The sequence below is a fragment of the Diceros bicornis genome, chromosome 14 (genome assembly GCF_020826845.1).
Source record: "Diceros bicornis minor isolate mBicDic1 chromosome 14, mDicBic1.mat.cur, whole genome shotgun sequence".
Lineage (NCBI taxonomy): Eukaryota > Metazoa > Chordata > Mammalia > Perissodactyla > Rhinocerotidae > Diceros > Diceros bicornis.
Window position 1 is genome coordinate 65,714,450 of NC_080753.1, and position 26,198 is coordinate 65,740,647.

Sequence of the window (26,198 nt, forward strand, 5' to 3'; positions counted from 1 at the left end):
TTTTTTTGGTCAGAACATTTAAGTTCTACTCTCGGGCAAATTTCGAATATATAAAACAGTGTCATCAACTGTAGTCACCATGTTATATGTTAGATCCTCAGAACTTACTCATCTTACAGCTGAATGTTTGTACCCTTTTACCAACCCCTCCCCATTTCCCCCAGCCTCCAGTCCCTGGCAACCACTCTTTCAATCTCTGTTTCTATGAGTTTGACTTTTTTTATGTATTCCATGTATTTTTGCAAATCTGATAAGGGGTTTATATCCCTGTATCTGATAAGGTGGATATTGGATTTTGGATATCTGATGTCCAAAATATTTAAAGAGTGCATACAATGCAATAGCAAAAACAAAAAAAACAAAAAAAGACCCCAACAAACTAATCCGATTAAAAATGGGCAGAGGAGCTGAATAGATGTTTTTTCAAAGAAGACTTACAAATGGCTAACAGGTACATGAAAAGGTTGTTAAAATCACTAATCTTCAGGGAAATGCAAATCAAAACCACAATGTGATATCATCTCACACTTGTTAGAATGGCTGTTATCAAAAAAACAAGAGATAACAAGCATTGGTGAGGATGTGGAGAAAAGGGAACCCTTGTATGCTGTTGATGAGAATGTAAATTGGTGCAGCCACTATGGGAAACAGTATGGCGATTCCTCAAAAAATTAGAACTAGAACTACCATGTGATCCAGCAATCCCATTTCTGGATATATGTCCAAAGGAAATGAAATCAGGATGTTGAAGAGCTCTCTGCACTCCCATGTTTATTGCAGCATTATTCACTATAGCCAAGACATGGAAACAACCTAAATGTTCAACAGATGAATGGGTAAAGATGATGTGGTATATATACAATGGAATATTATTCAGTCATGAGAAAGAAAGAGATCCTCCCATTTGCAGCAACATGGGTGCACCTTGATCTCCTTATACCGGACAGGGAAAGACAAATACAGTTGTTGTTTTTTTTTAACTAAATATTGTTGGGCATGATTTAACTGTCAGACCTATGGGGACTGTGTAGTCTTAACCATTTTACCATGACATATAATTGCTATATTCTTGTGTTTTGCATCTGCATTTTATACCTTTTTGCTTTACTTGCTATCATTGTGTCATACATCCTTCTTTGATATTGTCATTCCTAACTCCAGCCACCCCTCTTCACACTTCTGCTTCGATTATAGGTAGGAAACCATCCAGCCAAAATAAAACTACAGTCCTTTTTGCTGCTTTTTTGCTAGCTGGGTCTTTAATCTGTGAGTTTGGAACTGATCCCTGCTAAATGAGGATTTCATGTAGTTGAATAATTTGTAAAGACTATTAATAGTAGGGATTTGGTTGCTGTCGGGTGATTCTTTAGTACTTTTTGATTCTGTTAAGATTATTGAACTTTCTGAGCAAGTGAAGTGTTAGGACTACATAGAATGCCAGCGTAAGTATCGTTTAGAAGTAAAGTTGACCAAAAAGTGGCAGGTGTGCCACATGCACTTCTCCCTAGCACTGATGACAGACCCCACTAATTCATCCTGCCATTCTTTCAGCTTAGACAAAGCCATGTGGTCCTAGACACAGCACTCTAGACAGACACTGCTCACCAGTTAAGACAGAACTGCGGATGTAGCCTCTGTGTATCAGAGGGAAGGGTCCTAGTTACTTAGCTAGGGCTTAGCCTAAGTCTCTGCTCAGTCATTACATTCCCCAAAAGGTCTAACTTGGAGGCATGATGTACAAATAAATAAAATGAGAAAAACTTTCAAAGGTGACAGGATTTCATTACTAAGTAAAGTATTAAATCAGCATGAAGGATCTAAACCAAAATAAGCTTCTAAAAAAAAAAAATGTTCTCCAGCTCCCTCTCAAAGACTGCGTCTGGTGAAAATGACCAATGAGCTTATGGATCACACTCCTCCGCCCCAAGAAGATTCAGACTGTAATCTTTTAACTTTTGAAGCCAGTGAGGAAAAGTGTAAGATTGACTTAGTCTTTGAGTTAGTAGAACTGAAGTGGTGCCAGATTCATGTCCATGTCCATCTCTTATTCAAGTCTCATCTCATCTTTGTGTTTGTTACTACAGTGTTAAGCAGTTCTTTTTCTCCCCCTAATTAAAAAAGAAAACTTCATAGCGAGAAAGGTAAGTGTAATGGGAGGTAAAGTGGGACTCTTTCCCTCTTGGCTGAGGTACTGACACAATAGATGTTGAGTTCTAGATTAAAGTGCAGGGTTTACAAAGGAAATCATGGAGCACTGATTTTGCTATTTGCATGCCTTGCCCTATAGAGAGTATGAAGGGTTGAAGGGAGCCCATAGAGAAGGGGAGGATTTGTAAGATTTCCTTGGCGAGAGCTGCACTAGGCTGTGAAGGGGAGGTTTGCAGAATGTGTGCTCTTCTTCAGTCAGGCCTGGTGAGTGTGGCCTCCAAGGAGCCCCCAGGTAAAAGTGTTCCCTGCAGTTTGAGACAGAGGCCCTGGCACCTGAGAGCACTGGAACAGTGCACGTGGACAGTAGGGGTGTCTGCCTTGGAAAGGGTGTTTCCTGGCACTAGATGAACACCTCACTGGAGAGCAGGCTCCAGGCCATTGTAAGTTGTGCTTAAGGGGATTGGTTGCCTGCAAGTCAAGGGGCCCCAGCAGGGAGTACTTTTGGGTCAAGATGGAGTGTGGATCTTGGACTAGACTGTCTAATTTCTGAGTTGAGGTTGTGTTTGTAATAATGTGGCGTTAAGACTTTCTCAGATGAGAGTGAATAGAAGTCATTGGACCTTCCCACATTTTGTTCCAGGGAAGAGACACTGGGCTATAAAATAACGTTGTGTCCTGTCCATACCCTATGAGTTGGGCTTATCCAGGGTATGGGGGTGGGGAACATATTTCAGTCAGAGGGGACAGCAAGATCAGAGGCATGAAGTAAAAACAAATATGATGTGTGCAGGAAAGTGTAGTCCCTTTGAAGTTGCTTAAGTTTCAGGTTTGAAGATTAGAGTGGCAGAAATGAGTCCTGAGAGATAAGCAGGTTTGGATCACGGAGAGACTTGACGACAGAACTTGGGTTTCATCCTGCATAGATGAAGGGATGGGTCTTTAGTAAGGTCTGCTAGCTCGTAGGCCCTTGGTGGGCAGCATCTGCGTGTTACTTTTGCTCTCAGACACAACTGTCTGACCTCCAGCGTGGAGCCTGACCTATAGTAGATATTTATTTAGTATTTGAACAAATAAATAAATGAATTGATCCAAAAGTTGACTTTAAAAATAATAGCAAGAATGTGAGTTACATGTAATGTATTGGCTGTTGTCATAAGCTTTTCTTAAAATTATTCTAGACATGGACTGTAAATATGAGTACTATGTAGTTAGATCTAATTTTATCAGTAGACATTATCATTTGGCATTAGTATGTATTAAAACAACTTTCATATAGGTCTTTAACAAAAAGCATTTTTTTTGTGTGTGGAAGATTGGCTCTGAGCTAACATCTGTTGCCAGTCTTCCTCCTTTCTTTCTTTTCTTTCCCCAAAGCCCCAGTGCATAGTTGTATGTCCTAGTTGTACGTCCTTCTAGTTCTTCTATGTGGGACGCCACCTCAGCATGGCTTGATGAGCGGTGTGTAGGTCTGCGCCCAGGATCCAAACCGGTGAAGCTGGGCTGCCGAAGCAGAGCGTGTGAAGTTAACTGCTACACCACCGGGCTGGCCCCAACAAAAAGCATTTTAACAAACTGATTTAATGTTTTTATTTTATTTTATTTTTTTTAAACTTTATTTATTTATTTTTCCCCCCAAAGCCCCAGTAGATAGTTGTATGTCATAGTTGCACATCCTTCTAGTTGCTGTATGTGGGACTCGGCCTCAGCATGGCTGGAGAAGCGGTGCGTCGGTGCGTGCCTGGGATCCGAACCTGGGCCGCCAGCAGCGGAGTGCGCACACTTAACCGCTAAGCCATGGGGCCGACCCCTGATTTAACGTTTTTAATTTTAGTGTATCCAAATTTTGATTTTTATTATTGAGTATGGAATGATTTCATGTTTGGATGGATTTCATAAAGTATCAACTCAGCCTCTTTGAACCTTATGTTCTTTTATTGATGTAATTTCTGTACTTTAATTTCCTATCCTATATATCCAAAGTTTGTATGATAAGAAATCAGCTCAGGTATAGGAAATACATTTTGTACACACATACAAACCTAGGTACCATATGTATGTATAATTGTGGTGGTTTTTATTCATATTTATTACACTGGATACTCTGGGATGTCTATTACATCTTTGTAGTTATAGCTCTTGAATTATATTTTAAACCTTTTTTTCTCCCTCAGAAGTAAATTTCCCCAGAAGGACTTAGAAATGCTATTCCCTGGAATGAGTGCTGATTTTACAAGTGAGAATTTTTCAGCTGCCTGGTATCTTATAGAGAATCACTCAACCACCAGGTTAGTGGATGTTGGACTATTGACTGTGAACTGTTTCCCTCGGGTGTGGCAAATAGGATCATACAGTAGCATGGGTTTTAGATGTGGCTCTGCCAATTAGGAGCCCTTTGACTTTGGGTGAGCTCATGAACGTGTCAGGGTATCTATTTCCTTATTTATAAAATGGGATTATCAGAGGACCCTTGTTTCCCACTATCATACTGTTTCTATATGTTTCATTATTTGTGCAGCCCATCAAAACTTCATGGAGTCTCAGCTAGGTACCTAAACTGATGCATCTGAATGTGACTTCTTCCTATTCAAATAACAAAACTTTCAAGTCCTAGTGTAAACTAGAGAAGACACCTCCTTCCCTGCCATAGAGCAAAGAAGATGAGTTGGTTTATCATTTTGCAAAGACTTGGCTTAAAATTAGCCAAAAAATAGATGAGGTCATATTTCCAAATTAAACTACTCCTTTTTGTTTGCTGATTACATTGTACCCACTCTCTCTACAAGAGCAGGTTTGTAACTTTTTTGCAAGACTGGTTTAAAACTATTACATTTAGTAAAAATGTTTGAATAAATGAATGGTTTATTGCTTAAAATTTATATTCTTCAATAGCCAAGTTTGTTAAAACTTGGGTTTTAACAAGAATTTGGGAGAAATTCTTCCTTCACCTATTAGGATGAAAACCATTACTAGAAAACATGAGGAGAAGTTGGTGTATACAGAGAATGAGTTTGGCGTAATAAATTTTTAAAGCAGATGTCTGAAATCTTTCATTGTAGAAGATGGTTCTCATTTTACATTAAGGATATGCTTCTTCCTTTACTGTAAGTCAGAACTGATTGATCTCTGTTTTCTGTGTAGGGCTTTCATGGCACTCAAGAATATATTCAAAGTTTTATAGCCAGATTTTCTTAGCTGAAATGGAAATAAAACTTCTGAAATATAGAGGCCTACCTATTTTTTCTCTACTTGAGACCTAGAGATAAAATATTGTGGTCTTTTTAGTTATTTAAACTGTGCATTGATCCCAAGGTTTTCTGTAATTTCTCTACTAATGACAGAGGACTGAGCGTTGCTTTGGTGAGGATGGCAGTAGGCCCAGCTTGTATCCAGAATACGGAAATGAACACAGGGGATCCTGCCTTAGAGAGCATCCACCGCTGCGTGACCTAGGTCTTCCCATCAGGGAGATGATACTCAGAACTCCTTACCTGGCAAATCATATATATGATATATGTCAGTTATAAAAATGTCTGCATGTATATTTACTTTTTACGGGTCTGACATATTCTGAATGACCATTTGAGGGCTACAAAACTCTTTTATAGCTGCTGTAATTTTGGCATTCATAGTAAGTAAAAGGTTTAGATCTAGGTAAGAATTTGAAAGCTTTTTGTTTTCATCTGGTTACATATTATTATCAATCTGTATCTTTCTTAACATAGACATCAGTATTTTACAGTTAATGCATTATCTTACTTCTTTTTACTTGTTAGGAGTCTCAAACTTTTGGTTTCTTTATTTCATTTTAGTTTTGAACAGCTCAAAATGGCAGTCACCAACCTGAAGAGACAGGCTAGTAAGAAGAGCGAAGGCAGTCTGGCGTATGTGAAAGGGGGTCTTAGTACTTTCTTTGAAGCACAGGATGCCCTCTCAGGTAAGGCGACCCTCAGAGCCATCTGCAGGGACTTCCGCAAGGGAAACCTGACACTGTGCTTGTGGAGTGTTTACAGGGTGTGACATTCGTTCTGTATTTATAAAAGTATAGATATTTGTTGCAGACTAGGCTGGAATCTCTTTGAAGAGTTGGCACTTTAAATATTTGTCTCTGAGGCTTTTGTTCACCCATTGTATATGTGTGAAATAGGAGACTACTTTGCCTCTCCACAATGCCCAATCTCCAGGGCTGGTAAGAAATTAAATCCCAATGGGTAAAATTCTGCAATTTTTAAAATCCTTTTACAGCCGTAGATATTCTTTGAATATCTATGTGACTGTTTCTTTAAATGTGACCCATTGTGTGTTTAGTTTGGAGAGGACTGATGAAAAGGTATCATTCTTTGTAGCCATCACCCCGCTAGCCCTATACACAGTAGTTAACAGTCCACCATCCCTGTCGTCATCTTTATGTGTGAGGGAATTGTGTTAAATAGAAATAGCATAGCTTTAGACATTTCAGGGAAGGATATTGGGTAGGTTTTTTTTCTAAAACTGCCTTTAATTAATAGAAATCAAATTATTGTTTATCTAGTAAAAAGTAAAATATATTAATAAAAGTTAGCCCACTTCTTTGTAAAAACAAAGACACTTGTAAATAAGTACCTGAATAGGTAACTGTCTGTAACTCTAACTGTAGAATGAGAGGCAATATCATCTTAAATTCAGACTTAATTTTTTTAAATAAATTTGTATTCTTAAAGTATAGACATTCTTTTATTGTTTTTAAAACCCTTCTCCTCCTGGGCCAAACATGCATAGTTGACTTCTGACAAGTTAAATGTGCATCTGATACAGCTCTTTCCTTGCAGGTACAAGTTAGGTTTTTGGAGTAAAATATGAATGCCTAAGAGGGAACAGAGAAGTTAGGTAATCGTTGATAAATACTCTATGCCTTGTATTTTCTGGTGGTATACTTTTCTTTCTTTGTGCTTATTGATAGTCTCTCTAAGTGATGGATCAGTGGGTTCAAGTGGGGTGGGCACTGGAAGTTGCACACTTTTGGAATTCTACTTTATACGTTTTATTTTAGTTTGTTTTTTCCCTGAAGTTTTCTATTTCATCAAGATTTTCATGTTAATTAGCATTGCATTATAATTGTTAAATCATTTAAAATTCATGTTATTATTAATTCAGTTAATTTGTGTTCTAGTTCCTTTATTTACATTGATTTGTTAGTGATGCTTTTTTGTGTTTTTAAAATTTGAAATTTTAATTTTTCTTTTTGATTTAGTAATTTGTAGTGGATTTTTTTTAAGTTAGTTTCTAGTCTTATAGTATTATGAAAAGAAAATGTGTCTAATATATGTCAATTTTCTGTAACTGTGCCAAAGGTGTAAAATTGGGGGGGGGGGGGCACATTTGATGTATTATCAGTGCCTGATTAATTACATTATTTAAATCTAGGTTATTTATAATAAACATGCCAGACAAATCTCCCTCTTTAATTTTGATTCTGTCCATTTTTCTTTGTATGTAAAACATGTTTACTTTGTAACTTTTGATGGCTTGGATTGTCTTGATATTAATATTATATTATAATGTAGTAATAATAACTGCAAAATTAGAGGCAATTCTCAGGACCACCCACAGGTTTGATAATTTGCTAGAAGGACTCATAGAACTCACTGAAACCTGTTTTACTCACATTGTGGTTTATTATGTGAAAAGATAAAAGTCAGCCAAGGGAAAAGACGCATGGGGCAGGGTCCAGGAAAGGCCAGTCATGGAGCCTTGGTTGTCTTCTCGCAGTGGAGTCGTGGGCAGCACTGACTTTCCTGGTAATGATGTGAGACAGTGTGCATGGAGTCCTTCAACCAAGGACTCTCACCCAAGCCTTGGTGTCCAGAGTTTTTAGTGGGGCTCTGTCACATAGATGTAGTCGACTGCCCCAGTGGCTGGCCTCCCTCTCCAGTCCCTCTGGAGGTGGAGTTCTTGGTGAGTGACCCAAAGCCCTCACTGTAAATCGCATTGTTAGACTCTCTGGTGAGCCCGAGGCCCCGAGTCAACAAAGACATTTTTATCAAGGAAGATGTTTGAGGAGCTTAGGGATCACCTCCCTGGAGCTGAGGGGAAAGGCTAGGTCTCTCTTTGGGCAAGATTAAATTACAGTAACATAATGTCAACATTCTATACTCTTTGTTTTATACACATTTCCTGGGTATATTACCTATCATATTCTTTTTAACCTTCAGAAATTTTGATTTTGGCATCTCTCTCGTAAGCAACATGTGGTAGTATTTTTAATTTTTTATCCTGTTCTGAGTCTTTGCCTTTTTTTCTTTTGCTGAGGAAGATTCACCCTGAGCTAACATCTGTTGCCAGTCTTCCTCTTTTTGCTTGAGGAAGATTTGCCCTGAGCTAACATCTGTGCCAGTCTTTCTCTATCTTGTATATGGGTTGCCACTGCAGCATGGCTTGATGAGTGGTGTAGGTGTGCACCGGGGATCCAAACCCGGGCTGCCAAAGCAGAGTGTGCTGAACTTAACCACTAGGCTCAGGGTGGGCCCCAGTCTTTCCCTTTTAATAGAAGAATTTGAGCCATGTACATTTATCATAACTAAAATTATTGTCCTTTTGTTTTGTTGTTCTAGTATTATTTTCTGTTTTTCATGTTTCCCTCTGTGCTATATAGACCATGTTGTTTGCAGATTTGGGAGAAATGTTTTCGGATTCTATTATAGGTTGTCTTTTGACTCCTGTTGTGTATGACAACAGTTTAGCACATCTTTATTTCTCATAGTCATTCCTTTCTTCTTATCTTAATTTAATCTGAAGTTATAGACCTAGCTTCTTACTTTACCTTTTTTTTTTCCATTTCATTATTCTGTTTCTAGATTTATTTTTGTCTTTTGGCATTTAATTTCATAACATATTTATCACAATTATTTAAAATTTGCCATATACCCACATACATTTAACTTGCTTTAATGTTTACTGCCAGCCAGTCATTTTATATTTCATCTTTTCTATCTTTGAATTTTTTGTTTTTAACTGTGGGCTATATTTTTTGAATTCTTGCATATCTGGAAATGACTCTTGCTTTCAATCCTGAACAACCTCTTGGCTTTAAGAGAATTATTTTCTGAAAACATTAGTTCAGTGTCTTTTAGTGTTGCAGAGAGGAAATCCTGAGCCAACGTAATTCTTTATTACTTGTGGATGAATTGTTTTTCTCTCTACCTAAATGCTTAAAAGATATATTTGTTTAGCCTTGCATTTAAAAAAAAACACCTTTTTAGGATATGTTGGAATGTAGGTCTTGTTTTTGCTCATTTTACCCAACACTTGATTAGCTTTTAGAATCTGTAAACTCATATCTTCAGTTTTTAGCCCTTTTCTTTTGTTATATCAGGTATCATTTATGGTTTGTCCGTCAGTGGCCTGTGTAAAATATTGCTCTTTCTCCCTGCTGCCCTGTGTGGTGCCCAGCACCCTCCTTCTTTCATTCAACTGCTAAGTTGCCCAGCAGTAGGATGCTACTGCTGGTCTCCTGCTTCCTGCCATGCTGGGTGCTGGGAAATGTAGTCTCTAAATGGTTGTAAATGGAAGGGAGTTGTTGGAGGTGAGAAAGATGGGGGAGCAGAACTATAGTCCTGAAGATAGTTATGAAAAAATTTGAAGATGTTTCTGGTGTGTGCTACCCTTGTGTTACAGACTTAGGCTAGATAGAGATGACAGAGTATAAATAAATGCCTTTGTCTGCTCTGTTTCTTACCATCTGGTTCTTCCTTTGGATTGAGTGGACTATGCCATATGCAGTCCAAGGATGTTTGTTTCAGTCCATCCCAATCAGGTGTACAGTTAGTAGCTGTTACCCTCTTGTGTGGCCTTTATTTATCTTTCGGTTTTTATGCTCTTGTCAGTATCCTTTTTTCATGTGTGTACCCATGAGTATTTTAATTAGAACTTGACAAGAAGTGTGTCTGGCATAACTAATTTGCCAGTGTTAACCTTAGTGTGTTTGTAATAGTTTTTTTCTCTACTATATTGTGCAAAAATATTCCCAGCACCATATTTCACTTTTCCATGGCGGTCACGCTGCCATTGTCTTCTGATCCCTTGAAGTCCTGATGAGCCACGGCTTCTCACCAGGTCCTTTTCACACCAGTCCTCCCATGTGGCGGTGATATTTGTGGAGCTTCTCATAACCTTAAAGGCCTTTTTCAGTTCCTCAGTGCCTTCTGACTGTCACCTTTGTTTCAGTGACCGTTTCCCTGACTGCGCCTTGAGCTTGTCAGTTGTATAGTCAATCACTTGTTTGTTAGTAGCAAGTTCAGCATTATCACTTGATCCTTTTGAGAACTGTGGGCCCAAACTGTGTGACTTACTCTTTTTTATGATATACCAGAGTAAGGAATACCCAAGTAGAGAGGCCAAAGCAAAGTAACACATGTTGTTCATGCTTGTTCTGCCCTCCTGTGTTACTTCATTGCTGCTACTCCAGGTACTGGGAGCCATAACTGATTTTTTGGCATATTCTGTTGTTAGTGTCTGTTGATGTATGAAGATAATCTAGGCAGGTTTGGTTATCTAGGACTCAGTTATCTACGTGATAATCCTTTATACCTGTTAGTCTTCTATGTAGTAGTTGTGATTAGTTTATTATTTATGGGTTTTTTTTCAATGTAACTGAGGAAGGAAATGATTCACAAATTACCTAACCAATTTAAATATAATTTATATATGATTTAGCCCTCTGATAAAAATTTGGTAGAATAAGAAGTAGAAACTAAATGTTTGAAAAGCTCTTTATAAATTCAAATTATTAATACATCTCCCCCTAACCCTTCCTAGTCTCCTATTTTAGTAACTGTTATCCTCAGAGGTTGGCACGTGGGTCAGATTAGGCCATGCCCTGTCTTTATACGATCCAGGAGCTGCACATGGCTGTGTTTTTCAAGGGTTATTCAGGAAAAAAGAGCAAAGGAGAAGCAGAAGAACGATGATAGAGGCCCTATGTGGCCCACAAAGCCTAAGCTCATTGCTGTCTGGTTCTTTATAGAACTGGTTTGCCAATCTCTGACCTAGTTTGAACCTTCCTGTCCCACACAGGCGGGTAGTAACACACAGAGGTTAGAGTATGGAGGTCACAGTGTGCCTGATGCTGAACCCTGCAGATACTGCGTGTACACATGTCATTGCTTAGTGCCTCACTGAATAGTGGCAGTATATAAATGCGTGAACAGATACTATGAGTTTTTTGATTAAAATTTGCAAATTTGATGTCTGCATTTGATTAGAGAGTGAAATAAAACAACTAATGTCAGTGAAACAATGGGCAGTCTTTCTACAACTCTGATTTTTCTTTGAACAGAAGTTTTATATACATGCTTTTTTTTGTTTCCCAAATATAAATTTATAGTGTTCAACTGCTTCACATATTTAAGTTTTAATAGATTAGAAATAATAACAAACCTGTGATCATGTACCAAGATGCTTATTGAGTTATACTATTTAAAAATGTTTTCAGAGAAAATAAAAGGTCTAGTGAACCAGACATTGGGTTATTTGGTTTAATTTTCTGGAAAATAGGATTGCCTTTATCAGATCCCAGTGTCTTTCGGTCCTCATACTTGGCTGACAGCTTGAGAGTGGCTCTGCTGTGGTGGAGATGGGCGGCAGGAAGCTGCTTTGTCAGCAAAAAAGGTGTGTAAACTGAGCTGGGGGGAGCCAGGCTCACCTCGTCTTGACCTGCTGATCAGTGATGGGTTTTGTCAGCAACAGAAAATGTGGTTGCATGATTTCCTTTAATGCTCATTTTGACTTAGAAAGTAGGGTTCGAGGCAGGGCTACTATGAGATGTGATGTCTTATTGTCCTGGACAAACCACACGCAGTTCCTGCTTCATAGAATGCAGCATGTGCTGAGTGTTCTTTTGCAGCCAGGATTGTCAGAAAATCACAGCAGCATTTAAATAAGTAGTGTGAGCAGATTTGGTTGTACAGAACGTAGAAGTCTTTCTAGTTTCTCTTTTTAATATTTGGGTATTTTTATCTCCTTTCCTTAAAGATAGGGAAGTTCGTTTCCATTTAACTTAACAAGTTCAAGTTAAGTTTAGGCTTTTATATGTGGAAACATTGTATGTCACCATTACCACATAATTCAAATTTGAAACATTAAAGAAATAACTTTCTTTTCACTCCTGAATCAACCAAGACAATTAAAAATCTAGTGGCTAATTTTTTCCCCGAAATATGTTTCTTTTTCTTTCTATGAATGTGTTTCTTCAACAGAGAAGCAGTTTATTTATTTTAGAATTTCAAACAAAATTTGAGGTTGCTTTACAAAAAAGGACAAGATCAGGATTAGAAACTAATTAAAAGAAGCAGAGAAATAGATGTTAGCATGTATTGAGAATATGTTATGTTATAGTGCATTTGAGCACTGAATTTGACCCAGAATTTTCTAACCAATGAGTTAAGGGAAACAAATTGTAATTGATTAAAGAAACATACATCTTTTTTTTGGCCTAGACAGACTTTTTATTTCTCTCCCGTAAATCTGCAACCCATGGCTGCTGGGTTGAGGCAAAATAAGAAAGAGTTTGACATTCTATGTGAATGGTAGAGAATAGCTAATGTGTAAGAGTGACGTTAACTTCAGTGTACTGGCTGTGAAACCCGTGGAGTTTTGAGTATTTGAGTTTTTGCTAGAGCAAGATATGTGAAAGAATAAAATCCTGTGTGTTTTAGCAGCTATTATTTTGGAAAGAAATCTCTTTTATTGGCAACTGAATGCAGTTCCCAACTGGCATAATAAGTCTATTATTCTCATTTTACAGATGTGAAAACAGAAGCTTAGGCAGTTTAAGTTGCCTGTCTATGTAATATGGACGGTATGGGGTGAGGTTTTTTGTTCTGGGATCAGACTGCTTGAGTTCAAATTTTGGGTTTGGCTTTGTGACCTTGGTCAATTTATTTAATTTCGCTGAGCCATAGTTTTCCCATCTATGAAATAGAAATAATATTAGAACATACATTGGCTTCTTACAAGATGATCTGTATGTGCTAGAAACTTATCATAGTGCTTAGCTTATGGTCATGGCTCAATTAATGTTTGCCTTGCTGTTTTTATTATGTCACAGTTTGGAATTTGAAATTGTATTTGGCCATTTTGTTTTGAAAATTTTCTTAGTGCTTCACCTAAGTAAGCCTGATTTGCTGGTTAAAACCTTCCCTCTTCAGTAGGTAAATATAAATTAAGTGATTTCCTAATAATCTTTATCAGAACCCTGCAGACATGTATCTATAATAGCAAAAAACTCCAATATAATTTGTACATCTGCAGTTGATGTTACTAGATATTTCTTGGGAACCTCCAGGGAAATAATTATGGAATGAATAGAACGTGAATAATGTGTATTTTGCCATGTTATATCCCAGGGCTAACATTAAATATTTTGAGGTTGATTTCTATTTTGCAGATGGTGAAACCGAGAAATAAGAATGACTTTTCCTGTGGCCAGATATGAAAGATATGAGTTACTTAAGTCTCACTTTTCTTGTGTAATTCAACTGTTTTTACTACTCAACTTTGATGATCAGATGACTATGTGTGTTATATACTAGTTTAATAGTGTTAAGCTGTGAGGAACTTAGACTAGACTGATGTCTGCTGGTTGGTTACTTTGCAGAGTTTGTGCACAGTTTTTGCATGTTTGTGCTTCTTTCCAGCAGTGAAAATAATATGACCATTTTTTATTAAAGCTGTTTAAAAATTACATGCATTCCCACCCATTAAAATGGGCTACATTTTAACTAGATGGTTTTTTTCTAGCCATCCATCAAAAACTAGAAGCGGATGGAACGGAAAAAGTAGAAGGATCCATGACGCAAAAACTGGAGAATGTTCTGAACAGTAAGTTTTGTCCTATTACCCAAAACTATTTATGGACTTAATAACAAGCTTTAATATAGTTCTTGGACCTGATTTCACAGAACAAGACAGTAAGTTGCATTTTAGTGTTTATTTCTAAATAGTAATGATTTAATGAACATAAAGGGGAATAAAAACGTTGAAAATGAATGTTCTGTTTCTGTTTGCATTTTATTTATGAGAAATCATAATTTGAAAACAAGCCAATATACTTCTTAAGAAGTAAAATTTGCTACCATAAAAGAGACCAGTATATAAATAGCATCGTCAAAGATAGAAAAGCGTGGAGGCAGCAGGCAGGATTGTCATTGACCAAAATCCTGAAAAAGCATCTTCAAGTAATGACTAATAATTTATGTCAAATTCACTTATCCATTTTTATGTTCTTACCTATTCCAAGAGTATAGAATAGTGCTGTCTGATAAAACTTCTGTGATGATGGAAATGTAGCTATTGAGCGCTTAAAATGTGGCTAGTATTGCTGAGGAATTTAATTCTTACTTTTATTTAATTTTAACTAATTAACTTTAAATGGAAATGGTCCCCTGTGGCTGGTAGCTGTTGTATTAGACAGTGCAGGTGTAGACATGGAGTGCAGGTGTTAGAGCAGCAGTGGTGGTAGTAATAGCTGAAACTGTTGCAGTGCTCACTAAGGGTCAGGTATTACTCTAAACATTCTGTGTATATTTAGTCCTCACAATAACTAATGAGCTTTGTTCTATCTCCATTTTGCTGATGAAAAAACAGGCCAAGAAAGACTAAATGAGTTACCTAAAGTCATATGTGTAGTAAGTGGCAGAGCTGGGATTTATATGTATAAATCTGGCTCCAAATTTGTGCTTTAAACTGCAGACGGGCCTTGTCATGCCTGGTTTTGACATGCATGAATTTCAGTTACCACAGGGCAGTTAAATACAGTCGACCCCAACACCATAGTTCAGATGTCAGTTACCGTGGTATATTAGCCATAATTGCATAAGGTGCAAACTTGGCTACTAGCTCTTCAGTCCACACATCACTTCATAAATAACAGATGCACAGGATGGTCGTGACCAGCTACGTCTCTTCCTTCAGAGTTTGTTGGTGACTGGTCATTGCACACCTGGTATCAGTTTGTGCATAGACAGCAAAGCGTGTGGTTGTGTGGCCTCCTAAACTCACATGGCATTTTACAAAAATGGAGAATCGAAAGAGAGGATTGGCCTACAAAGATGAAAGTGAAATTCAAATCTAACATGATGGAGTCACAGAAAAAGTAGCTGACAATGGGGATGTGGACAGTTTTGAATATTTCAACAGAAACTTTTAAAAGTCACAGAACAGCTGTAATTTTCCTACCAATTAAGATTGTTTGCTCAGTTTCAGCTTGCACGGCCATTTGTGTGGTCCTGTGCACCATGCAAAGTGAGGCTTGTACTGTACTGTACCACTCCTCTAAGTAGAAAGAATACTGGGCACTGACTCAGAGGCTGGTTTTTAATCCTTGTTCTCTAAGCGTTTACTGAGCACCTGTTAGTTCTGTCCCAGGGATATGAAGGTAAAACTTGTGCTTTACTTCTAAGAGTTTATAATCTAATGCAAAATAAAGACAAATAAGCAGGTGATTAAATTGTGGTGTGGTAATACTCTGCTGGCAGTAATCCTTGGGTGCATCTTGAGCCTGCACAAGGAGCACCTAATTGAAAAGTGGAGTGGAGAGAATATCAGGGGAGGGTCGTGAGAGCCTCAAAAGAGGAGGAGTAGGAAGTAGCCAGGCAAGCAGAGGTTGGCAGGTGGGCAGCTAAGTGGATACAGGCAGGGCAAGCAGCATGAGGGGGAAGGCACCGGCTTCAGAGTGGAGCCTGACTGCAGCCCAGGAACCAGTATGGCCAGTGTACAGAAGGGAGGGGTGAGGCTGCGAGGTAGATGGGAGTCTGCTCAGGACAAGCTTTTTATGTCGTGTTGTGGAAATTGTCTTCATCTTGGAGACTGTTCGTGAGCCATTGAAGGATTTTAAATAAGGAAGTGATATTATGAAGTTTTTAAAGAACATTCTGCCATCTGTATAGAGAATGGATTAGAAGGGAGCTTGACTAGAGACAAGAAGAGAAACCAGATAGAAGTGTACAGTTGTAAGAGTGAAGTGCTGAGGACTTTTAATCAAAACAGAAGTGATGAAGTTAGAGTGAATGGCAGATGAGAGATGTTAAGGAGATGAGAAAGGCACTATTTGCTCACTGGTTTGATGTGGGAAGTAAGAAAAAGGAAGTAGTCAGTGATGACTTCCAGATTTCTGGCCTCAAATGGAGGGAGAAGGAGCAGGCTTGGGGCATAAGGAGAGGAATAGAGAGGAAAAAATTCAACATGTTTAACTTATAGCGTGTTGAGTTTGAGGTTCCCAAAGGTTGTGTCCATGAGTATCTTTCTAGTTGTCACTACTTCCTAGTTGTGTCACATTGAGCAAGTTGAATAACTTCTCTGTGTTTCAGTTGCCTGTACTATAAAATGGGGATAAAAATAGTCCTGTCTTATGGAGACATAAGCAAGCTTAAATGAATTAAGAATTAGTACATATTTTTAGAATAATTAAGATTTTAGAAGAATTAATATTAAATTTTAGAATAGCACCTAGCATCAAGTAATTGCTCGATATGGTATGTCTACTGTGTCTCTATGCCACCCACAAAGGCTTCCCAAAACTCTTTTTAGGTTATATGGGACCCATAGATGCCAAAACGTTTTTTCTCCCTCCATGGCATCTTTATTCTTCATTCCACTTCCTTGGCTCTTCCCAAAGGCGGATGAACTGAGGGTCTGAGAGTTGATTGTTCACCCGGGGATCTTTTCTCCGCTGTCCTTCTGGATGAAGCCTGACCAGCCGTCTGTCTAGACTCGGGGTCCTTTTCCCATGCCCCAAGCCCCCGAAAGCTGATGTGCTCCTGATTATTACTCTCCGCTCAGCTGTCAGAGTTCATTCAAAGGGAAATCCTCAGGGTTCCTCTCAGGGATGAAGTTGGTCCCATAGGATGATGCTGGATGTCACACGGAGTGCTCTCATGGGGTCACTTTGATAAAACAGCAAGGGCTGACTGAATGATCTCCCCCAGGAAAACAGGAATTCATCCTTAGGATGACTCAGAATAAAAGACTTCTTTGTGTTGGGTGAATTCATAAAAAAATTATTGTATGTCTAGTAAAAATATGTGTAAAGATTATTCTTAAGCTCACAGACACATCTTGAGATATAGATTTGGGAGTCAGCAGCATAGAGATGGTAGTTGGAGTAACAGGAGTTGAATGATTTCACCCAACTACTATGTGTAAAATTAAAGGAAGAAAGCCAAGGACTTAAAACACTAAAGAATATCAGTAAGAGTCAAGTTTGTGAAAAAGGAACTGACTTTTACTCAGTGGTACGCTGGTAAATGTTTAACAACTGACTTTCCAAAAAAAAAAGAAAGAAAAAAGAAAACTAACCCTAATATTAACATTTCCAATGTGTAAATTCTCCCATCATGGTTGCTTTCAAGCTACCAACTTGACATTACTGAGCTGAAGTTGAGAAGAGATGGAAAGAGTTGGCTCTTGCGAGCAGTGTGAGCCGACTTCTGCTCTTTTCTCACCCCAGGATTCCGTTCTTTGCCCTTTATGTGGTGCTCTAGAATTCCAGTGTCAGGCATGGCTCTGCAAACAAGCATTTACTGTTGGTAATATGCTGTTCATGTAATATCATTATGTTATAGATGGCAGCCTAGCTAGTCCTTTTCTGGAACCTGTTAAGAGAAACTGAGACACACACAGCAGGTTGTTAGGTCTTTTGTGGTCTTGGTTTGAATTTGAATTTAAGTATACGTTTTCAGGTTACCTTAAATTTCCAAGTACTTTAATGTTTCCTTTTCTACTCTCGTTCAACCTGCCTATTCCTGGGATATATTGTGTTGTGTGTGTGTGGTGGGAGGGAACTCCTCCCACCCCTCGTCCCCCCATCCTCACGCCAAGCAGAGAGCAGAGGTTAATAATGACTCCTGTGATGGACTGTCTCAAGTGTCAGTGCCAGGAAAAGGGCCAATAAGTTCACTTCGAAATAAGAGAAAGCATAATCTTTACTTTAAATAAAATGCTTGAAATTATAAGACACTGTTAGAATTACGTGACTGATTTTTCTAGATGACAGGAGTTCGACACAATTAAAATTTCTGTTGTTGTTAAGGATATAAGATCAGTCGGCAGGTATGAGTTTGATTGGTCGTTGTGCATGGCTACAGTGACTTTTCTTACTATCTTTTTTTTTCCAGCTTTATTGAGATATAATTGACTTGTAACATTGTGTAAGTTTAAGATGTACAATGTGTTGATTTGTTACAGTTATATATTGTAATATAATTGCCATTGTAGCATTAGCTGATACACCATTATGTCACATAATTCCTTTTTTTTTTGTGGTAAGAACATTTAAGACTTACTCTCTTAGCTACTTGCAACTGTATAATACAGTACTGTTGACTGTAGTCACCATGCTGTACATTAGATCCCCAGAATCATCTTCTTACTGGAAGTTTGTATCTTTGACCAACATCTCCCCATTTCCCCCAGCCCCCAGCCCTGTAACCAACATTCTACTCTACTTCTGAGTTTGGCTTTTTTAGATTCCACATATAAGTGATACTATGCAGTATTTACCTTTCTCTGTTGGCTTATTTCACTTAGCATAATACCCTCAAGGTCCATCCATGTCCCATTGTACACTGAGGAAAATTTTACTGCTCTGTTGGCCCAGCTACAGCGATGCAGCCACAGTGTCATTACAGCCACATTGCTGTTAGAGCTCGGGGTGCATGATGACAGTCGCTGTCTGGTGAGCTGATGTTGAGACAGTCTCCTGGTGAGGGGAAAGGACCAAGTTTCAGGTCCAGGTTGCCCAGGGCAGATGAAAGTCAGGATTTGTTCTGCAACGTGTAAGACCAAAGTTATGGTTTTCACGACCATGTGGTCCAGTTGGATTTGTCCTCTGGTTACACACTGGATGTTCAGACCCTGCCAGCAGCTTTAAAATTGGATGTTCTCAATGTGAGAAGGTGGAGTGAGGGGGGATGGTTGGTGCGCTGGGAGGATTGTTCTTGGGAGACCTGGCCCATGCCTGACTGATGGCTCATCTGCCACTTCGTGTCGCCTGTGAACAACACCCGAGTAGTGGTTTCATTTTCTCGTTAGCGGCCCTAGAGAATAGAGACATAAAATGCGTTTTGTGAGCTGCTAGGGATTTTTATCTGCTTGCACAAATGTTGGTTTCCTTGCTTTCATTTATTTTATTACTGGATATAATCATCCAGTTATCAAAGAGTTATGAACTCCTAAAATATTATTGTAAATGCCATAAAATTCACAACAGAATAATAATTTATGGACAGAAATTATCTATAAATTAAAATTATAATTTATCCGTGTGCAAAAATTAAAATTCTCCATTTATACATACATTTCTGTATAGATTATAATTTTATAGTTTATAATTTCTGCCTATAAATTTTTCTCTGTAAAACCTTTATATTTAATTTAATTGTAAGTGGATTTTCTACCTGTACTTGTTTTTGTACTTTTGAGGAGTTAAAATGATTAGTTGGTATTTTTTTATTACCTTTAAAATACGATGAGAAAAATCTAATTTTGAACTTTTATACTTTTTGTTGCAAATTCCCTCATTGTACCAAAAAAAAAAAAGTGCTTAGGGATTTAACATCCACAGCTCACACATAAGTAATCAACCTTTTAAAATATTCAATCCCATTTATGTATCTATTCATTTATGAAGCCTCAATTTATATTTTTAAATGATAAACAAATAATAATAATTTTCTTTGACGAAAAAAAGTTTTAACTCTCATCAGATTTCAAATGTTTAGTTAGCCACCATTGTGTGGTTTGGTGGCAAGAAAGGAATGTATTTTTTCTCATCTTAGAGATTTAGTATTCTACATTAAACAGCATGTGGTGAAAACGGCTATCTTGACAAAATAAAGTTTTTATATCAGGCCTTTAAAATTTCAACAAAATTTAAACATTATTTAGATAAAACAATTCTGTTACAAAGACGACTTTTAACATCATCAGGCCACCCACAGTGTAGACTGGAGATGTGGCCTGCACGCCACCCAGTGAGGCTGAGGTCATTTCTTCGTCTTTGCTTCAAATGCAGTCACTAGACCAGATAACGCAGAAACTTTTTATGAACAGCGATCAAACAGCGGAAAACAGTTTATCCTTTTTCTCCCCTTTCCTGGTGGCTAATTAAAAATAATTCACAAGGTGAAAAAGTTTAACTATTTTTGTACATAGTAAATTTTGCTTTAGATAAAGCAACTCTCGCACAACTATAATTCATATAGTTTGAGGTCTTTTAGGTAAAAAAAAATGTATATACATAAAATGTCCAATTTGTGTATAATTTTATAGGAATTAGCTGATTTAAGAAATACTAATTAATGATATGTTAAATTTTGTCATTTTAAATTGCTTATGTAATTTTTTGTGCCGGCTACATGAAGAGATAATTTCACCAAGAAATAGGATTAGTTCTAAAATATTTCTTGTAGAATAACTTTTCTCAAAAATGTGTTTCTTGTTTTGTTTATTACCACATATGTAGATATTGAATCCAGATAATTTAACTAGTCAGTATGTATGTGTGTATGCATGTATGTATGTGTGTGTTTTAACCTATGACCTGAATTAATGAAATAACCTTAGGACCCAGAATTGCTATAAAACTTAGAAGAGTAGCTAAAATAAATGTACGTTCACGTTAGAGAATTTATTTGGGCCTGGTAAATATGGTTATATTTAATGGGATACCATTCTTAACATGAAAAGACTAAGCAAGCAAAATGGAAATTGTATTTAGTAAACCATTAAAAGATCTCCAGTATAGCTAACTTTTAAAAAAAATCTGTTTTAACATAAAGCTACAATAGTAGTCTTAACATTTTGTTTCTTTTGCCCAGTTACACATTTTGTGATTAAAATCAGTTTTATCTACATTCTGTTTGTTCTTTTAAAATAGGAGCAAGTAATACTGCGGACATGTTATTTCAAGAAGTATTAGGTCGAAAGGACAAGGCAGATTCCACTAGAAATGCACTCAATGTGCTTCAGCGATTCAAGTTTCTTTTCAACCTTCCTCTAAATATTGAAAGGAATATTCAAAAGGTAGAGTGCGTAGTTATGTACCTATGGTTATAGATGTCATAAATTTTAGAGAGTTGTTAAGATGTTTTTTATCTTAACCAAATGTCTTCATTATACTTTACTGACAGTTTCCACAATGTTTCTCTATTTTAAAGGGTGATTATGATGTGGTTATTAATGATTATGAAAAGGCCAAGTCACTCTTTGGGAAAACGGAGGTGCAAGTTTTCAAGAAATGTAAGATTTGTTTATTACTTTTAGATCTTCTACTTTCCTTTTACAGGAAGAATGTGGAATGTATTCAGCAAAGAATGTTACCTGAGTTTTAGTTTTTGTTTATGTGGTGCTTTTTAAAATGCAAACAGTTACTTCGAAAACAACATTATAGCTTTTCCTACTAAGATGTAGTAAAAATGAATGGCCACGAATAGAGGATGGTTTAGTCTTGGACATTCTTTGCTGCTCGTTAACACATGATGCTATTAAAAAACCTTTTTAACTGGAAAGAATCAATTACAGATATTTTATAGAGATGGAAACCTACATTTTAATCTTTCCTCTTCAAAAAGACCAATATATTTATGAATTCTAACCCTACTTTAACGTAAACTAAACCACTTTTGAAATGATCTCTAATGCCAGAATTACAGAAAATAAGAAAAGCCTAATATGCCTTACAGTAATGCCTTATCAACTAGGAGAAATATCACAGGGCTTATAGAATTTGTAAATGAATTCCATAAGAGCTGAGAAAACTTATTTTATTTTTTATTGTGGTAAATTTACATGCAGTGACATGCACAGACCTTACACGTCACAGGTCAGTGAGTTTGACAAATGCACACCCCATGTAACGCACACCCTAGCCAGAACGTTTTTATCACTCCAGAAAGTTCCTTTGTGCCTCTTCTCAGTCAGGGCCTGGACCGCCAAGGCAACTACTGTTCTGCTTTCCACAATTTGATTTTAAATTTCCACTTTGTAAATCTTATATATTCTTTCCTTTTTTAATAGATTATGCTGAAGTAGAAACACGGATTGAAGCTTTAAGAGAATTACTTCTGGATAAATTGCTTGAGACGCCATCGACCTTACATGACCAAAAACGTTATATAAGGTAAACCTGCGAGAATTTTTGACAAATCTTATATATACCTGTATAGTACTAGGTACATCATCTAACTCTTAAAGCTAATTTGGGGGAAATTAGGAGATTGATGAAATGGTGAAAGGGAGGACAAATAGCAGAAATTTAGGAGTATCTAGTGTAGGACACCAAAATTCTTTTGTTTACTAATCAGTTTGGGAGTACTCACTCTTTAAGGACAAGAAAATCCTGCCTGAGTTGGGGAAGGAAAAGTAACCTCATTACTTGGCCCCTTCTTCCTCCTGGTCAGTAATGGCTTACCTACTCTGGCGAGATGGTGTGAGTATTGCGCCCTGTGGACGTCCACCAGCCACAGGTCAGGGGCTCCTTGTGTGGTTTAGAGTGCAACAGTGTCACACTCTGGGTGGGAAATTCTTCATGCCACAGAGTGGGCCACGGCACAACAGTACAGAAAATCCTGAAAGGTTTTAATCTTGAAAAGAAAGTGGGAATACTTAAAAAAAAAAACCACCGGTAATATTAAAAGCGATGGACATCGCAGGGTCTGACGAGAACAGTCTTAGAAGGAAGCAGTATAGCATAGTGTGATTGGCTGTCCCATTGGACGACTCACTGGAGTTCTCTCTTTTGGTTTCTTTGTCTATGAGATGGGCGTGACAATACAATCTATGTCTCAGGGTAGTTGCAGAGATAATCAGGAATACATTTAAGGATTTAATACAGCTCCTGGCACATAGTAAGTAGTCAATAAATTACATAAATATCTTGTGTTTATACCAAGATTTGGAGATAATTAAAGCATATAAATTATAAGCTATGATTTAAAAATATTAACTTTATTTTTTGCAGACATATTTTGAATGTGGCCTTTGTTCTCAGAATAAACTGTTATTTTCCAAACTTAATGCCCTGCCTCTTTAATTAGTGAAGTTTATTGAATATTCAGTAGTTATAAAATGATAATAGACTGTATTTATGGATTTGACTGTTGTTACCATGTGACCATTGAAAAGAACTTCCAGGCGTGGAAGGAGGGTCTGGCCTGAAAGCTGCTGTGTTTGTAGTTGTGGAGGGGATGAGGCTCCACACTCAGACCTGTGTCCTAGTGATGCAGGAGCACAGTCGGAGTGTGCCCTGTTGTCACTGCATGTCGTGTCGTGTGGGAAGAGGAAAGGGAGAGGAGGCTTTTCCAGAGGAGTGGAGAGCACTAAAGCTGATTGCGGCCACTCCGAGGTCTGCTGCGCACCCAGGCGCCGTGCTGGCTGCGCTGGGTGCCTCGTGTCCGATGCTCGCAGCGGCCTCGTGGGGCAGTGTACTACACCCGTTGTACAGGTGAGGAACCTGCGTCCCGGGCCTTATTGCTTGCTCAGCGCACACAGCTGGGTGTAGGACTCCTGTTTGTCTGGTTTTAAAGCCTTTCTTTGCTTTTCTCTTAGCTGCCTCCGTAGGAAAGAATGTATTTGGGGAATTTTTCTGGCTCGCAGAATCGTAGAAATTAAAAGCTGGAGATGAATAACATGTCAGTTATCCAACTGCCCTTTTTTTTTTTGTTTTTTAAAGATATAAAGAAACAGTTCTGGGAAGGTTAATCCCCTTGACCAGGATACACAGCTAGTTAGCGTCTTATTGTCTGTGGTCCACTGTCCTGCTTCACTAATTGTGCTTTGTATTTACCTGTTTACATTTATTCTATTAAATTTGCCAGTAGTAATATGGTAAACTGTATTGAGTGTATGATTTCTTTATGTAGTGAATTGCCCTTTATATAGATAACTAATGTGCAGTTCTTATAACTAGTTAACCTACTGGATATCATTTAAAAGATGGTGGGTGTTAAAAAAGATTCTTTTAAATGGCCTATTTAAATGCCTTTTTTTTTTTTTTTTGAGAAAGATTAGCCATGAGCTAACATCCGATGCCAATTCTCTTCTTTTTTGCTGAGGAAGGTTGGCCCTGGGCTAACATCTGTGCCCATCTTCCTCTACTTTATATGGGATGCCACCATAGCATGACTTGACAAGTGGTGCATCAGTCCTCGCCCAGGATCTGAACCTGTGAACCTGTGGTCGCCGCAGCGGAGCACATGAACTTAACTGCAACGCCATTGGGCTGGCCCCCTAAATGCTTTTTTTTCTGACATTTTAAGGGGAAAAGAACAAGAATGTCAAGTAGTTTACTTATTTTTTAATCATTTTATTTTTGATGTCTTGAGAAGACACTGAACAATTCTGTTATCCTGTTTATTTTTTTTTATTATTTATTTATTTTTCCCCTAAAGCCCCAATAGATAGTTGTATGTCATAGTTGCACATCCTTCTAGTTGCTGTATGTGGGACACGGCCTCAGCATGGCCGGAGAAGTGGTACGTTGGTGTGCGCCCGGGATCCGAACCCGGGCCACCGGCAGGGGAGCGCGCACACTTAACCGCTAAGCCACAGGGCCGGCCCTGTTATCCTGTTTAAGTTGAGGTTTTTAATTATTAATAAGTAGGAAAAAATAACATCACAACCAGGTCAAGTGTCTGTTGGACTTTGGAATCTATGATGATGTGTACTGTGAACACCACTCGGGGGCAGAGGCAGCTTTATCATCAACAGAAATACGTCTCTATTTGTTCTCTTACATAATCGAAGTTATGCACGGTCTGAGTGAAAACCACATTACTACTGTATTGTCTTACTTTTGATCACTATTTTGTCTACTTACAGACTTTGTGATTATTTTCAGTCTCCTTATTCTGCCTTGATGCTGGTAGCTTTAGCAAGAAGCAAAGTTTCATATACTTCTTTCCATGTAGCTGTGATCCTGTCCTTGGTAATTGTTAAAAATCATGTCAGAATATGGCTAAAAACTATGATTCTTAAATTTTAAAATACGGAGCCTATGCTCATCGTAACTAACATTCTTTACCTTTTTCCCTCTAAAAAATCCTTTTTAAAAAGTATTCTTTGATGTGCAGTTTTAAAAGAAATAGCAATAACGTATCATATTCTAAACAAAGATCTTTGAAATTAAACTACTTAATTTTTAGCTACGTACTAGAAGAAGAAATTTTATTGGATTAAGTTGTTTAACCAAGGAAAAGCCTAGCACAGGTTATACTTTTGAACTGAAACACTGTAGAATTTCTCAGAGAACAAATTTATCTTTCTTTATAAAACTCCTTTAATGTAATACCCATTAATAAAACGATAGAAAGAGGATTATTATTAAATTTTGTAAGGACCTAGTTAACATACTAAAGAGACATATAATTTTAAAAGTTACTGAGCAAAAAAGCTTACTGATTCTCTTACAGTAGTGCTCGAGAAAGAGCCCTTGTAATGGACATCTATGTTCCTGTTCAGTAGTCTAAAAATTAAAAGGAAGCAGCTTTCCTAAAAGCTTTATTTTCCTGCTAATACCAATCTGAGGACGTTCTATGAGTGAAAGCGTCAGGAGAGAGTGTTGCAGAAGTATGTGGAGGCGGACAAACCTGTCTAAGGAGAGTGCTGAGACCAATTATCCCCAGCAAGAAGGAATAAAATCACGTTTTTGGAAAGAAATGACACAATGTACTATTTGTCATATTTATGTTCCAGACAATAAAAGAGGAAACCCTTGTGTGAGAGGAAGAATCAGATTGGGTTTTGAAAGCTTTGAAATGAATTATTTATGTCAAGCTAAATGTAATTTGTTAGATTGTAGTTTTCTTCCCGGGAGGCTATTAATTGACTTGTCGTTCTCTCAGCACAGACACAGCCTCTTTGCAGCCTGTAAATAGACGTCCCTGGGAGGAGCAGCGCCTGCCCTTGGGCTGTCCCCGGCGGCCTGTGCCATGTGAGCCCTGTTGTTAAGGGGCCCTTTTGCAGAATGATCAGACACTCACCTGTCCTCAGAAACCAGGCCGTCTCCGTTAGCCTGTAAAGGT

At 37.8% G+C, this 26,198-nt stretch overlaps 1 protein-coding gene across 8 annotated transcripts in view; it reads left to right on the top strand.

The window, feature by feature from the left end:
- EXOC2 (exocyst complex component 2) overlaps window positions 1–26,198 on the top strand; it is a 200,110-nt gene that overhangs the window by 62,777 nt on the left and 111,135 nt on the right. For all 8 annotated transcript variants that reach the window (XM_058555396.1, XM_058555397.1, XM_058555401.1 and 5 more), the window contains 6 exons: window positions 4,320–4,433; window positions 5,958–6,082; window positions 13,921–14,001; window positions 21,056–21,201; window positions 21,336–21,417; window positions 22,195–22,297. In XM_058555396.1, the coding sequence (XP_058411379.1) occupies window positions 4,320–4,433; window positions 5,958–6,082; window positions 13,921–14,001; window positions 21,056–21,201; window positions 21,336–21,417; window positions 22,195–22,297 (651 nt within the window). The remainder of the gene's footprint in view (window positions 1–4,319; window positions 4,434–5,957; window positions 6,083–13,920; window positions 14,002–21,055; window positions 21,202–21,335; window positions 21,418–22,194; window positions 22,298–26,198) is intronic.